At 36.1% G+C, this 15,824-nt stretch overlaps 2 protein-coding genes across 2 annotated transcripts; both read left to right on the top strand.

Annotated features, from left to right (window-relative positions):
* Positions 1–2,191: 2,191 nt before the first annotated feature.
* LOC136706043 (olfactory receptor 52E8-like) lies at positions 2,192–3,124 on the top strand. Its single transcript, XM_066679983.1, has one exon. It carries the CDS (start codon positions 2,192–2,194, stop codon positions 3,122–3,124), a length of 933 nt encoding a protein of 310 aa, XP_066536080.1.
* Positions 3,125–5,671: 2,547 nt separating this feature from the next.
* On the top strand, positions 5,672–13,334 carry LOC136687064 (olfactory receptor 52E8-like). Its single transcript, XM_066661274.1, has 2 exons — positions 5,672–6,589; positions 13,314–13,334. Exons 1-2 carry the CDS (start codon positions 5,672–5,674, stop codon positions 13,332–13,334), a joined length of 939 nt encoding a protein of 312 aa, XP_066517371.1.
* Positions 13,335–15,824: the final 2,490 nt, after the last annotated feature.

The following is a 15,824-nucleotide window of genomic DNA, read 5'->3' as shown; positions in this document are numbered from 1 at the left end:
ACATAAACACTGGTCAGCCATACCATTATGATCACCTTCTTGTTTCTACGCTATCCATTTTCTCACCTCCACTTCCCACAAGGGAGCATTGTAGTTCTACAATTACTGACTGTACTCCACTTGTTTTACCCTGTTTCACCCTGTTTTTCAATGCTCAGGACCACCACTTTAGCCAGGGAAAGTTTTTATATATTTACTACTATTAGAACTACAAAATGCTCCTGTGTGGTTGGTGGAGTTGAGAGAATGGCCAGTGACTTTAGAAACAAGATGGTGATCACGAAGTTATGGTTGATCAGAGTAGTTTAAATCATATTATCCATATTATTACACTGGTAGTTTTAAGCGTAAAGATTTATAATTGTACCATAAAAGTAACACTATCACAATTTTTTTTTCCATTTATGAGTTATTATATTACAATAATTATTGTTTGGTAGCACTTTCCTTTACCCTGATATATGCAATTTTAAACAACATCAACTTCCAACAATGTGATGGCATGTTTGTGATGCCATGTTTCCTGTGTCTGTGTCATGTTTTCATGTCCATGATATCTACCATTGTCATGAGCATTTTTCACATGCTAAAAATGAAACTGTTATATTACTCTTTCTAACATGTAATTACAACTAATCACATCTGCCATGATATATTTATGCATGCTTTTAGCAATGGTATGTAGCACGATTCAACTTCAATCATTGTCTTGGGAGGTGTCACGCTATCGTTCTGAAGAATGTAAACAATATGATTTCTGCACATGATGACCAGGAAGGACCAGGAAATCAGCTGCTCTCTAGCACTAATGTCCTTTTGATGTTTATATATATATACAGTATTAAAAATTTGCTAATCTGTCATAAAGTTAAAAATAGTTTAGGCAAAACATTATATATACATAATATATATATATATTAATAACAGCACTGGTATGATATAAGATAACATAAGCCATCTTCTGTATAGTTTCTAGATGAACAAATTGGTGTTTTTATTTTTATTAATAGACACAAAGGCCTGCCCTCATGAGAAATTCCATATTTAAGCCCCTTGCTGCATGTTCAGACCTCTATAAAACTCAAGGTCCTCACAGTAAAGATGTCTTGCACTTGCAAGATTCCTTACAGTTAAATAAACACATTTAAATGGCAGACATTACACTAAGATTTAGGACTTTAGGTGTATAGGGTGAGTATATACTATTCAAATTCATGACATTAAGGTAATTTTTTATGTTGTAGCTTCTTTTACAAGATTTAGGTTTTGTAGAATTATTATTTTTAATTAGTTGAGTTATACATTATATTTCTACCAATGATCATACAGAATAATACAAAATAATAGTAAAGCAAAACTACAAGGAAAGAAAATGTATGTATATATTTTTTATAAAGATAATATATTATGTGTTTCAAATTTTTTTTAGAATGACATGCTTATGAATGTATGAAATATGAAATGGTTTTTTTTTTTTCTGCAAGTGTCACTGCAAATAAAAATATAGTTTTTTCAAAAGTCAGCACATCATCAGTAGATTGATTTTGGACCTCTTGAGGTATATGGGATGGTACAGGTCACACAAGCAGTGTTACCCTTTATAGGTGGCTGTAAGCTGGTATAACAGATTTGGGCAGCTGGCATTCTGTTCCAAGCATTTTGAGCTGTCCATTGGAGGTGGGGGCTATTGAAGGTGTTTGTCTTAACGTTTAAAAGTTGGTGACACTGTGCTTGCGTTCTGGAGAGAATATTGGAATTAAAAGGGCTTATAAATATAATACAAATTTGGAAATATTCCATTTTAGCAACAATACAGTTTTGAAATATATTGTTATATATTTTGTTAATCAACAATGCACACATTAATATACTTTGTGGTTGAATAACAGTGATGGCCATATGATTTTTAATGTTTTCTCTCAAGTTAACAGATTTCACATTGAATATTTAATTTCTAAAGAATATATATATATATATATATATATATATATATATATATATATATATATATATATGTGTGTGTGTGTGTGTGTGTGTGTGTGTATTTACATAAAAATACAATATTTGAGATATTTCAATGTAAATTTTATTAGAATGACAAGCTAGTAAACTGAATAGTTTTTTGCTTAGAAGAAAAAGCTAACAATGTCTATCTGACTTTTGTCTGGACAGGTTGAAATATTACTTAAGCATGAGCAACTTGTCAAATATATCCTCCACTCTGACACTGCAGGGCTTTGATTTGCCTCCTGAGAGCGTGATCCCTGCCTTGGTTTTAGCGACGATGGGCTATATTATCATCATCTTCTGTAACCTTTTGCTTCTGATTACCATAATTCTGAATAAGAACCTCCATGAGCCGATGTATTTACTCCTGTTAAATCTGCCTATCAATGATATGCTTGGCTCCACAGCCTTGTTCCCGCACCTCATTAAGGAACTATTGTGGGATACGAGGACTATCCAGTTTTCTACCTGTGTCACCCAAGCTTTCTTCATACATGTCTATGCCACTGGTGCAGTGTTTATTCTGACTGCTATGGCCTATGACAGATATGTGGCTATATGTCGACCCATGAGATACAACAGCATAATGAATAACTCCCACTTAATGAAGATAATCTCTTTAGTTTGGCTCACTAATATCATCATGATTGCTGTGCTCTTCATCCTTTTACTGCGTCTACCTCGCTGTAGATCTCTTCTGACCCACACATACTGCGACAACCCCTCTCTTCTCCAGCTTGTCTGTGTAAACACAGCAGTCAACAACATCTATGGCTTAATCACTGTAGCTGTGTGCCAGGTCATCACAGTGGGTTTAATCCTTTTCACATATCTCCAGATCCTCATTGCCTGCTTCAAAAACAAAGGCTCAGACAGTCGCAACAAGGCCATTCAAACCTGCACCACACATCTTATAGTCTTCATCATATTTGAGTGCCTGGGCCTTTTTACCATTATTTCCTACAGGCTAACAGATACCTCACCTTATCTGAGAAAGTTCATTTCAATGGTGGCCATGATTTTACCTCCCACTTTAAACCCCATTATTTATGGCCTGAGAACAAAGGAAATCAGAACAAAATTCTTGACATTATTCAAGCAAAGGGTTAAACCCTGATAATGCAGTGTACATGTCAAAGATCTTCTGTTGTTTTTTTAAAAAAATTGTTATAATTTATTTAGTTAGTAATAATTATTAAAAATTATATTCAGGGATGACAGGAACCAGGGGTCATAATGTTTACAACACAAGTATAAAACAAACCAATTTTAATTATCCATAACTTCAAGTGCCTTCTGAAATAATATATGGAATTTTAATTATGGAATATTAGTGGTAATATAGGCCTAGTATTGCATTAAAAAATAATGCTTTAGCATTTTGATTAGAAGCAATTACTTTATAGGGATTATCTTTTTTTTTTTATATATATACAACACGACATTACATTATCGTTTTTTAACACTATGTATTTCCAGTAGGACAAATGAAAACCTATTTATTTATTTATTTATTTATTTTCTTCTGAGACTGATGTCCTGCTCTAGTTATCGACAAGTAGAAAGTCTCCCTCTCCTGAACAAATTGGTCACCAGCTGGCTGTCAAAAATCCCAGGAAATATGAATTAAAAAAATTTTAAAAACGGGCTTTTCACTCTTTAGATTTTTTTGTTAGAATATGTATTTGAATATGTAGCTCATTCACCTGCTGGCCAAACTTGTGAATGAGACTGCATTTGTGTGTGGATCGGGTGAAATGCAAAAGGAAATTCTCAAAATCCAAAAACCTAAATGAACAAAAATACTTCACAGAATATATGCGAGTGACTTGATCCATAAATGCAGATTCAACATTTCACATATACACTTTTAAATTTGAAGCTGTAAATGTACAAATACATGCAATGTAAATGTAAAGAAATGTATTCATTTTCTCATTAAATCATGATATAATCTATGAAAACCAAAAATATTTGTTTATGAATTTAATTGTATTTGTACAAATTCTTGACCAAATACGAATATATTTATTTGGTAAATAGTAAGACATATTTGTGACTTATGGGATGTTAAACTTCTTACATGCTTTAGGTTTTCTTTTTAGACAAAATCTGTCTAGCATCTTTTTTAAATCTGCTTCAAATGCACCTCTGTCTGTATATTGTGGAGACAGTAACAGAAGTGCACAAGGTCTGACAGCAGGTCAGAAGACACAACAACAAATCTTTCATTGACCTTTGACCCAAAGTGTTCTGGTGCCAAGTTTTTGTGACCAGAGCACAGAGAACCAACTCCCTCCCACATCAAAACCAACACAGTCCTTGGAGTAAAATCACATTGAATTAAAGGAATGTTTAAGCCGAACATGCTTTCTATAAATAATTTATTATTCTAGGGATAATATAATATAAGCCATCTACAGTACAGTTTGCTAGATGAATGTGTTGTATTACATTATCATGAATAGAAACTGAGGCCTAGCCTCCTGAGACATTCCACATTTAAGCCCCTTGCTGCATTGTCAGAACACTATAAAACTCAGGTCATCGCAGTAAAGAAGGTAGTCCTGCAATTTAACGGCAGAAAGCATGATTCACTACAGTTAAATCAACTCAGAATAACTTCTGGCACATTAAAATGGCAGACATTACACCCAAATTTAGGAATCTAGGTGTAGAGGGTGAGTATTTACTTTTTAATGAATCAGAATAAATCACATTAAAGCTCCGTAGCTTTCTTTCAGAATGTTTAGGTTTTATAAAATTGTACATTTTAGTTATTTAAACTTTGCTTTGTATTTCTACAAAAGAACTTACATATAGGAAATATCAAGCATTTTTTTCATTACTGTTTAAAATAAATTATAAATGACAGTGGTGTTTCAAAATGTATACTTTTATTAGAACAGCTTGCTTATAATAAATGTCTGAATCATGACACACACACACACACACATATATATATATATATATATATATATATATATGCTGTTGAGATTTTATATTAGGCTAATATTGCAAATGCAAATTTATACTGACTGAATTTTGTGACCATGTATTCTTTTTTTTCTGCAAGTCAAAATCATCACATCCTCTGTACAATAGATACATGGTTTGTACTCCAATGATGGAATTAAAAAAATGCATAATTGACCTTGGCTTTGTGTGTGTGGAATAGCCATGCTCTACTCATCCCACAACCAGTGTTATCAATTATGGGTGGCTCTAGGCTGGCAGAGCACATTTGGGCAGCTGGTATTCTGCTCAAAGAATGTTGAGCTGTCCAGCCGTATTGCTTTACTGACATTTTACCTTCAAAAGTAGGTTGCACTGGGTATGACTGGGAGACTTCTATAGCAATCAGTGTGGAACACTGGCAGACATATGACAGGAGAGAATTTTGGAATAAAAATGTATTTCACTGTTAATGTAAAAGCAGAGGGTATAAATCAATAATATACTTCTGATTCTTTAATCAAATCCTAAAGGAATAAAATGAAAATGACAAATTATTAGTTTTTAAATTGAAATTTTAATAAGAAATTGGAATAAAAAGGTAATGATAATCATTTGAATCATTTTAAGATATAGTTTTTCAATTAGAAGAAAAAGCTAACAATGTCTATCTGACTTTTGTCTGGACAGGTTGAAATATTACTTAAGCATGAGCAACTTGTCAAATGTATCCTCCACTCTGACACTGCAGGGCTTTGATTTGTCTCCTGAGAGCGTGATCCCTGCCTTGGTTTTTGCAACGCTGAGCTACGTTATCATCATCTTCTGTAACCTTTTGCTTCTGATTACCATAATTCTGAATAAGAACCTCCATGAGCCGATGTATTTACTCCTGTTAAATCTGCCTATCAATGATATGCTTGGCTCCACAGCTTTGTTCCCGCACCTCATTAAGGAACTATTGTGGGATACGAGGACTATCCAGTTTTCTACCTGTGTCACCCAAGCTTTCTTTATACATGTCTATGCCACTGGTGCAGTGTTTATTCTGACTGCTATGGCCTATGACAGATATGTGGCTATATGTCGACCCATGAGATACAACAGCATAATGAATAACTCCCACTTAATGAAGATAATCTCTTTAGTTTGGCTCACTAATATCATCATGATTGCTGTGCTCTTCATCCTTTTACTGCGTCTACCTCGATGTAGATCTCTTCTGACCCACACATACTGCGACAACCCCTCTCTTCTCCAGCTTGTCTGTGTAAACACAGCAGTCAACAACATCTATGGCTTAATCACTGTAGCTGTGTGCCAGGTCACAGTGGGGTTAATCCTCTTCACATATCTCCAGATCCTCATTGCCTGCTTCAAAAACAAAGGCTCAGACAGTCGCAACAAGGCCATTCAAACCTGTACCACACATCTTATAGTCTTCATCATATTTGAGTGCCTAGGTCTTTTTGCCATTATTTCCTACAGGCTAACAGATATCTCACCTTATCTGAGAAAGTTCAGTTCCATGGTGGCCTTGATTTTACCTCCCACTTTAAACCCCATTATTTATGGCCTGAGAACAAAGGAAATCAGAACCAAAGCCTTGGCATTCTTCAAGCAAAGGGTTAAACCCTTATAATGCAGTGTACATGTCAAAGATCTTGTGTTTCTTGTTTTAAAAGGAATTTTAATGTATAAAATCCAATTATATTTACTATTATTTTACTATTTATTATATATTGTAATAATAAAAATAATAATGTTCATCATCATCAAAATGTGTTATTTTTAAAAAGCATTTAGCATGTTTTCTAGGGAAACAAACGGGCTAATATTTCCATTCAGTGGTGGAGACAGGAACCCAGGGGTTATCATGTCTACAACACACACACACACACACGCACACACACACACACACACACACACACATATATATATATAAAAGAAATGTTGCAGGAGAAGAACAAATGGGTTTATTCTTATTTCCAGTAATTTTAAATTAACACTTGGTCCTGTATATTTCTGCTGAAATAACAGCTATTAAAAGATAGATATTATTTATACTCAACTTCATGTGCCTTCTGGGTTTTTATATGAAGTTCTGATAAAAAAAAGAAAAGAAAAAAAATTGGTAAATCAGTGATTATATAGGTCTAATTTACATTCAAAAGAAATAAATATTAATTTGTGAGTGTTTTGCTTCACCAGTGTACTTTAAAATTAAAATTAATATAAAAAAATAAATGTATAATAAATAAATACATTAAAAAAATAATAATCATTAAGCAATGTCACAAAGACATTTTTTTAATTATTTTATGTAAAAATTCTACTCTGGTTACGGTGAAAAGCAAAGCAAAGAAGCTCCCTTTATTGCTTTTATTTATTTATTTATGTATTTATTTATTTGAGAAGTGAAACGTCTCCATCTTCTGGTCAAATTGTTCAACAGCTCTCCCATCTAGATTGTCATAGAAGATGTATGTCTCATATTCTCCTTTTGAGATTATGTATTTCAGGGCTTTACAATTTTCTGAGGGTTTTATGTGATAATTATATTTAAATGTTATATTTGTATAATTACAGAGTACCACTAAATAGAATTTGACTGCTGTCACAAACTATCTAAAAAACAAAAAAAAGAAAATAAATGGGTTTAACTTTCTTTTGGAGGTTTATGTAAAAGCATCTTTTTTCTAGTAATTTTAAATTAACCCTTGGTCCTGTATATTTCTACGGAAATAACAGGTATTAAAAGTTAGTTTATAAAGACTGCTTTGATGTATTATCAATCTCTATTCTGCTGGAAATGTATTACACAATTCATGGTGGTAAATTGGTCTGAGGAATTCATTGCATTCCGCAATCATAAAAATAGTGATGTCAGATAATGTGGTTAGATACTTCTTACTGGATCACCAACACCAGTCCAAACTATTCTAATGGAATTGAATCGAGCTCCAACACAATCCCAATGCACCACAGTCTAGTGCTTACTTCTGCTCAAGCCTAAACTTGGACCTGGGCTTGGTGACAGTTTGTGTACATCTGAACATCTACATTAGCAATGATTGCAACTTAAAATAGCTGAATTCACAGATCATAAACAAGGCTGTGATTATTTTGAAGCATACCGAAAGTAAAGGATAGATATTTATTTTTCCTATACAGGAAAAGACTCCTGGGCAAACTGGAGACTTACTAACCTTTTTCTTTTAATATTTATGTATTATAATTGTATTCTATTGCATAAACCATCTTCATTAACTAAAACAAAAAGGGCCATAGGGAAACAAGTGTCCCCCTGTGTACAAGCCTGAATACTATAAATCAGTGGCGGATGCTGGTCTTTCAAGTAGGGGAAGCTCAATTTCGGCCTACATCATAAAATGTGTCGGTTTATTTATACATAAATTCTACCCTCCGTTCCATTTTAAGAAAATGATCTGTGACTCTGTCGTACCATCCAATCATCATGCAGAAACTGAGTGTCCGGGCCGGCCAAGGCCAGCCCACTGCCCCATAGACCCCCAGAGACGCTGAGCGTCCCATGGGCGGGACAAAGCCCAGCATTTATCCAATGACTCGTCTCGTTTCGCTGCACTTCGCTGCTTCGTTATTGAACTCTGTGGACGCTCAGCATCCACGCCGTTTAAAACACTGAAGCTGCGGGAATGATTGAGGGGAAAGCCGCGTCTTTACCAGTGATAAAAAGCTGATTCTAAACAAAAGTTGAGCGGGTTGTAGTGCATATTTATTCAATAACACGTACACACAACAGAATATATTTGATCACTTATTTTTTTACATTTTAGGAGAAGCTGAGCTTCCCTTGCAGTCTTAGAGCAATCACCGCTGCAATAATGATATTTTGTTTACACCAGGATGTCACCAGTTGGACATTTAGAATAAGTCAGTATATTCTTTAACAGCTTATTATTAACACACTGGGAATAAAATGAAACCTAAATTTTGCTAATGCAAAACATGTTTAGTTATTTATTCCGACATTAATTCATGCATGCAATCATTCATTCATGCTCACTAAAAATGCTGCTAAAGATAGTAATATATAGTTTTCTTTCCATTAATATGTTTATGTAGAATATCAACAAAACTTTTATTTTCAGTAGGATATCTTCCCAAAATCCATCATAAAATAATTACACATCATGGATATTTTACATTTTTATAAAAATTTAAAAATGATCAATTTTCAGTTTATACATGATTTGTACATAATAAAAAAAAATAAACAAAACAAAATTTTGACAAAACGTTTTGTTCCTGATAGTAGCTCAGAGGCAATGAGATACTGAGGCATTTCTACATCACATGATAGAAATTGTCTGCACCTGTTCATGTTTGGGCAGTTTCAGGTCATTGAGCTTAAAATATCTACTCATAAAAATGTTCAACTTTGATTTAATGTCTTTAGTTTTGAGTCCATAAATGACTGGGTTAAAACAGTTTGGAATAACTACATAGGTCAGTCCCAGGATTTTTTGGAGGATAGGGGGAGTGTTTGGAAATCTGTGAGCCAGAACAAGAGCACTACTTGAAATTTCATAAATAACAAAGACAGTAAGGTGGGTGCCACAAGTATTCCAAGCCTTTGACTTGGATTCAGAGTCATTGGTCTTACAGCATGTGATGAGAATCCAGGTATAGGAGAAGACAATGGACAGCACACCAGAAGCGTGAAAGAAACCAGTGATGAACAGTCCATAGATGTTGTTTACAGTAGTGTCAACAGCACATGTCAACTTTAGAATAGTCACATTGTCACAGTAATAGGTTGATATCTGTTTTCTACAGAAAGGGTACTGTAAAGTCAGACTGAACAGAATCACATACAGAACAAAAACAATGATCCAGGAGGATCCTATCAGATTTATGAGTGTAGGTTTTGACATGATTGTGTGATATCTTAAAGGATGACAAATGGCAATATAGCGATCAAATGCCATGACAGACAGAATGAGTAAAGTAGCAGCACCATATGTGTGTAAGAACCAGGCTTGAAGGAAGCAGGCAGGGAAAGTCATGAGGCCATACTCAAACATAACGTCAAAAAGCGACCTCGGAACCAGTGCACTTATACCAATAATGTCATTGAAAGAGAGATTGCACAACAGTATGTACATGGGCTCATGCAAGTTTCTGTTTGATGCTATTATTCCAATTAGTAGCACATTAGTCACCAGTGAAAATATATAGGCAGGGAGAATTATAATTATTGTAGCATAGGCTCCTTCACGAGACAGATCCATGCTGCTCATGACAAAGACTGTATTCAGAACATCAAGAGGGTCTTTAGTTATGTTAGCCATGGGTTTGTTTTCCAGCACCGATGAATCACTCCACCTGCAGAAAGGCAAATAAACAATATATCATTGCATTTTAGCACTGTTTCAAAGCTATACCACTTGGAAATATTTGCTCTTGTTCATGTGCATGTTGAAGATTAAAGACATTATTCTCATAACACATATTACAGTGTACAAAATCTCCACATGCTAACAGTAAACATTGCAGGCTAAAACATACTAGTTTTAAAATATTTTCAATTGTTTAATATATTCAAAATAAATATCTATAAATTATAGCAATAATACTGATAAATCGTAATGCCAGCCTTTTGCAGTCAGTGCTGTTGAAGGAAATGTTTGCTGACTTGTTGTGTTTGGCAGTTAAATATGTAGTAAAATTAAAATAATAATAATAATAATTAAAAAATAACTTGTTATAAATCCTAAGATGGTGCTGTGGACCAGAAAGACTAACAGATTTATCTCTTTGCTGGCATTTGTGCCTTCAAACACAGCAAACTATTCCTGTATTCTCAGTGGTAGAGCCATTACACACCATTATTAATCTTCTTCCAAAAGGGTCAGGAGAGTAAACCCTAGCTGACATCATAGCCAATAATATTTATCATGGCACTCACTGGATTAATGGACCATTAACGGTGGAGGCTGGGTTATAATTTGGCATGCAGTAGCTCCATTTATTGTTTTTATCTATCAATCTATCTATATATCTATCTATTAAATGAAAGGTCCACCTCTCTTGTATACAAACCATGCACTTCACAAATTGTTGACATCCAACTTGTTTGCATTAACCAATGCCAGGAAAAAAAGGTCAACATTGTGTCCCTTTTTTATTGATGTAGCTATGCATGGGCATATGCTTCTGTGGCTAAGCCATGTTAGCAAGGAAGCATTCCTTGCTCTGTTTTGTGGTGAAGTAAGCAATTGGCTGATTATTTGCATTATTTGCTTGTGTTTACTGCACTGGCATAGTGGTTATGTGCTGTTACATATATAACATAACCCCAAAAATATGTTGTATTTCCAGTGGAAGGAGGCCTTTTTCAGAGAAAGATAAACAAATAATAAAATTGGAATTCAAAATGAGTACATTTTAGAACTTAGTTTGTTTCAGTGAAGTAGATTTTTTTATACAATAAATCACTTTCCCAGTGATTGAGAGATTAGATATTATTTACAATATACCTAAAGGGGCAGGGCGGCACGGTGGCGCAGCAGGTAGTGTCGGAGTCACACAGCTCCAGGAGCCTGGAGGTTGTGAGTTCGATTCCCGCTCCGGGTGACTGTCTGTGACCACGTGGGTTTCCTCTGGGTGCTCTGGTTTCCTCCGACAGTCCAAAAACACACGTTGCAGGTGGATTGGCGACTCCAAAGTGTGAGTGTGTGTGTGTGTGTCTGTGTTGCCCTGTGAAGACTGGCGCCCCCTCCAGGGTGTATTCCTGCCTTGCGCCCAATGATTCCATGACTCTGGACCCACTGCGACCCTGAATTGGATAAGTGGTTACAGATAATGAATGAATAAAGGGTCAGGAATACCTGATGAAATCTTACTAGACATGATAATCAATAATATTTTTAATGTCCCCCACTGAGATTAATTGGTCATAAAAAGGAACTCAATTATCAATCAAATTTTATTTATATAGCGCTTTTCACAACAAAAAGTCGTCACAAAGCAGCTTTACAGAGATCCGGGTCCAAGCCTCCTATGAGCAAGCCAGGGGCAACAGTGGCAAGGAAAAACTCCCTCAGCACACAAGGAAGAAACCTTGGAAGGAACCAAGACTCATACGGGGAACCCATCCTCCTCGGGTCGACACCGGAGACACAATAGAGAACAGAAGTAAAAGTGAAGGGGTTATAGTAATATAAATGTAGTATATTAGTGATGATGGAGAAGCAGAAATGAAAATGGTGAGGATGATGATATTAGTGATGTATGAGTCTTAGCAAGGCCAGGATCTTGTACAGGACACGGGCTGGATCAGGGCAAAACCTGGAGAGCAGCAGGACATCTCAAAGCATGAGAGAGAGACAGGAGAAAGAAAGCCAGACAAAGGGAACAAATAAAAATACAAAAGGTTAGTAGGGTCATGGTAAAGAACGGGGAAATTTGTCCTGCGAAAAAAGCTTCCACTGGTCAGGCAAGAGAACCCAGCGACAGACAGCGTTGTTGGCAGTTACTACAAAGCTAACTAAGAATGCTGTAGCTATGGTGATATGACAGGATTAATACAGAACAGTGATAATATGAAAACCAGCCCGAACACCAATATAGAAGGAGTAACCTGAAGGTGAGTGATTAACCAAAAGCTTGTTTGAAAAGGTAGGTTTTTAATCTAGATTTAAAGATTGAGAGTGTGTCTGAGCCCCGAACAGTAACCGGAAGGCTATTCCAGAGTTGAGGAGCTTTGTGAGAAAAGGCTCTTCCTCCTGCTGTGTTTTTCTTAATGCGAGGAACAAAGAGTAGATGGGCATCCTGTGAACGAAGTGTACGTGACGGACGATAAGGTATGAGAAGTTCAGTAAGATACTGCGGGCCTAAACCATTTAGAGATTTATAAGCTAAGAGGAGTATTTTATAGTCAATGCGAAATTTTACAGGTAGCCAGTGTAGGGACGAGAGAACTGGGGTGATATGTTCGAATTTTCTAGCTCTAGTGAGCACCCTGGCTGCTGCATTTTGAACTAACTGAAGCTTGTGTAACGCTTTGCACGAGCTCCCTGCCAGGAGCGCATTGCAGTAGTCTAGACGTGAAGTTATAAAAGCATGCACTAGTTTCTCTGCATCTTTTAATGATAAAATATGCCGAATTTTGGCAATATTGCGTAGGTGGAAGAAGGCGGTTTTGACTGTATTGGATATGTGGGTATCAAATGTGAGAGTCGAATCAAAGGCTACACCTAAGTTTTTAATGATGGCATTGTGTTTTACTGTTGAATTATCAAGATTAATAGCAGCATTTCTGAGTGAATGCATCTGAGTATCTGTACCTAGTAACAAGACCTCAGTTTTATCAGAATTTAACATGAGAAAGTTTTGCATCATCCAGTCTTTAATTTCAGTTAGACATTCTGTTATTTTACGTAGACAAGCAACATCATTGGGTTTGGCTGATATATACAGTTGTGTGTCATCAGCATAACAGTGGAATTGAATCCCATGCTTACGGATTAGTCTACCCAGTGGCAGCATGTAGAGTGTGAACAATACAGGGCCAAGCACTGATCCTTGTGGGACACCATATTTAACTAAAGTATGATTAGAGGATTTATTATTCAGATAAACAAATTGGTAACGATCAGATAAATAAGATCTGAACCAAGAGAGGGCAGATCCTTTTATTCCTACCAGATTTTCCAGCCTATCAAGAAGCATCACATGATCTATGGTATCAAATGCTGCACTAAGGTCAAGCAGCACCAGAATAGAGATATAGCCCTTATCATGTGAAAGGAGTAAGTCATTAGTTACTCTTGTTAGAGCCGTTTCTGTGCTGTGATTTGGTCTAAATCCAGATTGAAAAATGTCATGAATGTCATTGTTTTGTAGGTAAGAGCACAACTGCTGTGACACGACTTTTTCTAGAATCTTAGCAATAAAAGGGAGGTTTGATATTGGCCTGTAGTTTGCGAGTACAAGAGGGTCAAGATTGGGTTTTTTAATAATTGGTTTGATTACCGCTAGTTTCAGAGGTTTTGGTACATATCCAATGTTGAGGGATGAGTTTATTATTGTGAGCAATGGTCTAATGACTTTAGGTAAAATTTGTTTAAATAATTGTGTTGGTACAGGATCCAGTAAGCATGTAGTTGATTTAGATGAGCTAATTAAACTAAGCAAGTCATTTTCATCGACAGAATTCAAGTAGTCTAAGTGCACCTCAGAGCTGGCAGGGGGTTCATCTACGAGAGCCGATGTGACTTTGGACTGATTTTGGATTTTGAGGCGAATGCAAGCAATTTTATCATTAAAAAACCTCATAAAGTCATTGCTACAGAAATCAGAGGGAACAATGGGGTTGATTTCCTTTTTGTTTCCAATTAGATTTGATACAGTGCTAAAAAGGAATCTAGGGTTGTCTTTGTTGTTTTCTATAAGGGAAGAGATGTACTGTGATTTGGCTTTAGATAAGGCATGTTTGTAGTCGGTGAGGCTGTGCTGCCATGCAATTCGGAAACATTCTAGTTTTGTGTGTCTCCATTTACGTTCATGGTTACGAGCAGCCAGTTTTAATGCACGCGTGCTGTCACTGTACCATGGAGCAAGCCTTTTCTCTCTAAATTGTTTGGTCTTGACTGGTGCAACACTATCTAGGTTTGTACACAATAAGTGGTGTAGGTTGTTTGTAATGAGCTCCAGGTCATTTGGGTGAGTTGGAAAAGAAATGGTGGTAAGGTCTGGAAGGTTGTTGATAAAATCACTAACTGTTGAGGATGTTATAGTGCGCTTTCTAATATAGCGTGGTTGTGGACAAATATCAAAGTTTAACGCAATTTCATATGTGATTAGATGGTGATCAGAGATGGTCTCATGTAGCGAGAGATTGGATAGATTCTTTATCTCAATGCCCCGTGTTAACACTAGGTCCAATGTGTGTTTGCATTGATGAGTGGGCCCAGTAACATTCTGAGTGAACCCTAGCGCATCCAAAATTGATTCAAATGCAATTTTAAGTGGATCATGGTCCTTCTCAAAGTGAATATTGAAATCACCAACAATTAAGGCCTTTTCTGATACGATAACTACACTTGAGAGGAAATCAGCAAATTCACAAAGAAATTCTGTATAAGGGCCAGGAGGACGATAGATTGTGATGAGCATAAACGAGTGCTGCCTTTTTGATGCAGTGACTTTAAGAGTAAGTACTTCAAAGGATTTAGTATCATATCTAGATTTTTGTGTTGTGTCAATGGTAGGGTCATAAATTGTGGCTACACCACCACCACGACCAGATGTTCGTGGGCAACTGTAATAGCTGAAGCCAGGGGGAGTGGACTCATTTAGGGCAATGTATTCATTGGCTTTAGCCCATGTTTCGCAGAGACATAATGCATAGAGTTTGTTATCAGTAATAATATCACAGACAGTGAGTGCTTTGGATGTTAGAGATCGTATATTTAAAAGCCCTAATTTAATGCTGGAAGTGCTGAAATTTTGCGTTTGCTGCAGTGCCTTGGTGTTAATTCTAATTAGGTTGTTAAAACTGATTTTTGGGCGTTTGTGATAACAAGCTTTGCGGGGAACCGACACAGTCTCAATGCTGAAAAATTTATTAGCGTTAATCAGAGTGGGTGATATGGACATGCTACTCATCATACTAGCAGTAGAGAGATGGTCAGGAGGAACATTAGGAATTTTAATATTACTTACCTGCTCGCTATCCATTCCACCTACCTGACTGATGTGACTGGGAATGACCAGTCAGTTCCGGCGCAGAACCACCTCAATGTTCTCAGAGAGAACTGCGGATCCTAGACGGCTCGGATGAAGCCCATCCCAACGATACAGGGCCGGACGCT

This window comes from Hoplias malabaricus, chromosome 1, assembly GCF_029633855.1.
Source record: "Hoplias malabaricus isolate fHopMal1 chromosome 1, fHopMal1.hap1, whole genome shotgun sequence".
Taxonomy (NCBI): domain Eukaryota; kingdom Metazoa; phylum Chordata; class Actinopteri; order Characiformes; family Erythrinidae; genus Hoplias; species Hoplias malabaricus.
The sequence above is the reverse complement of the archived record's forward strand: the minus strand, read 5'-3'. Positions and strand labels throughout refer to the sequence as shown.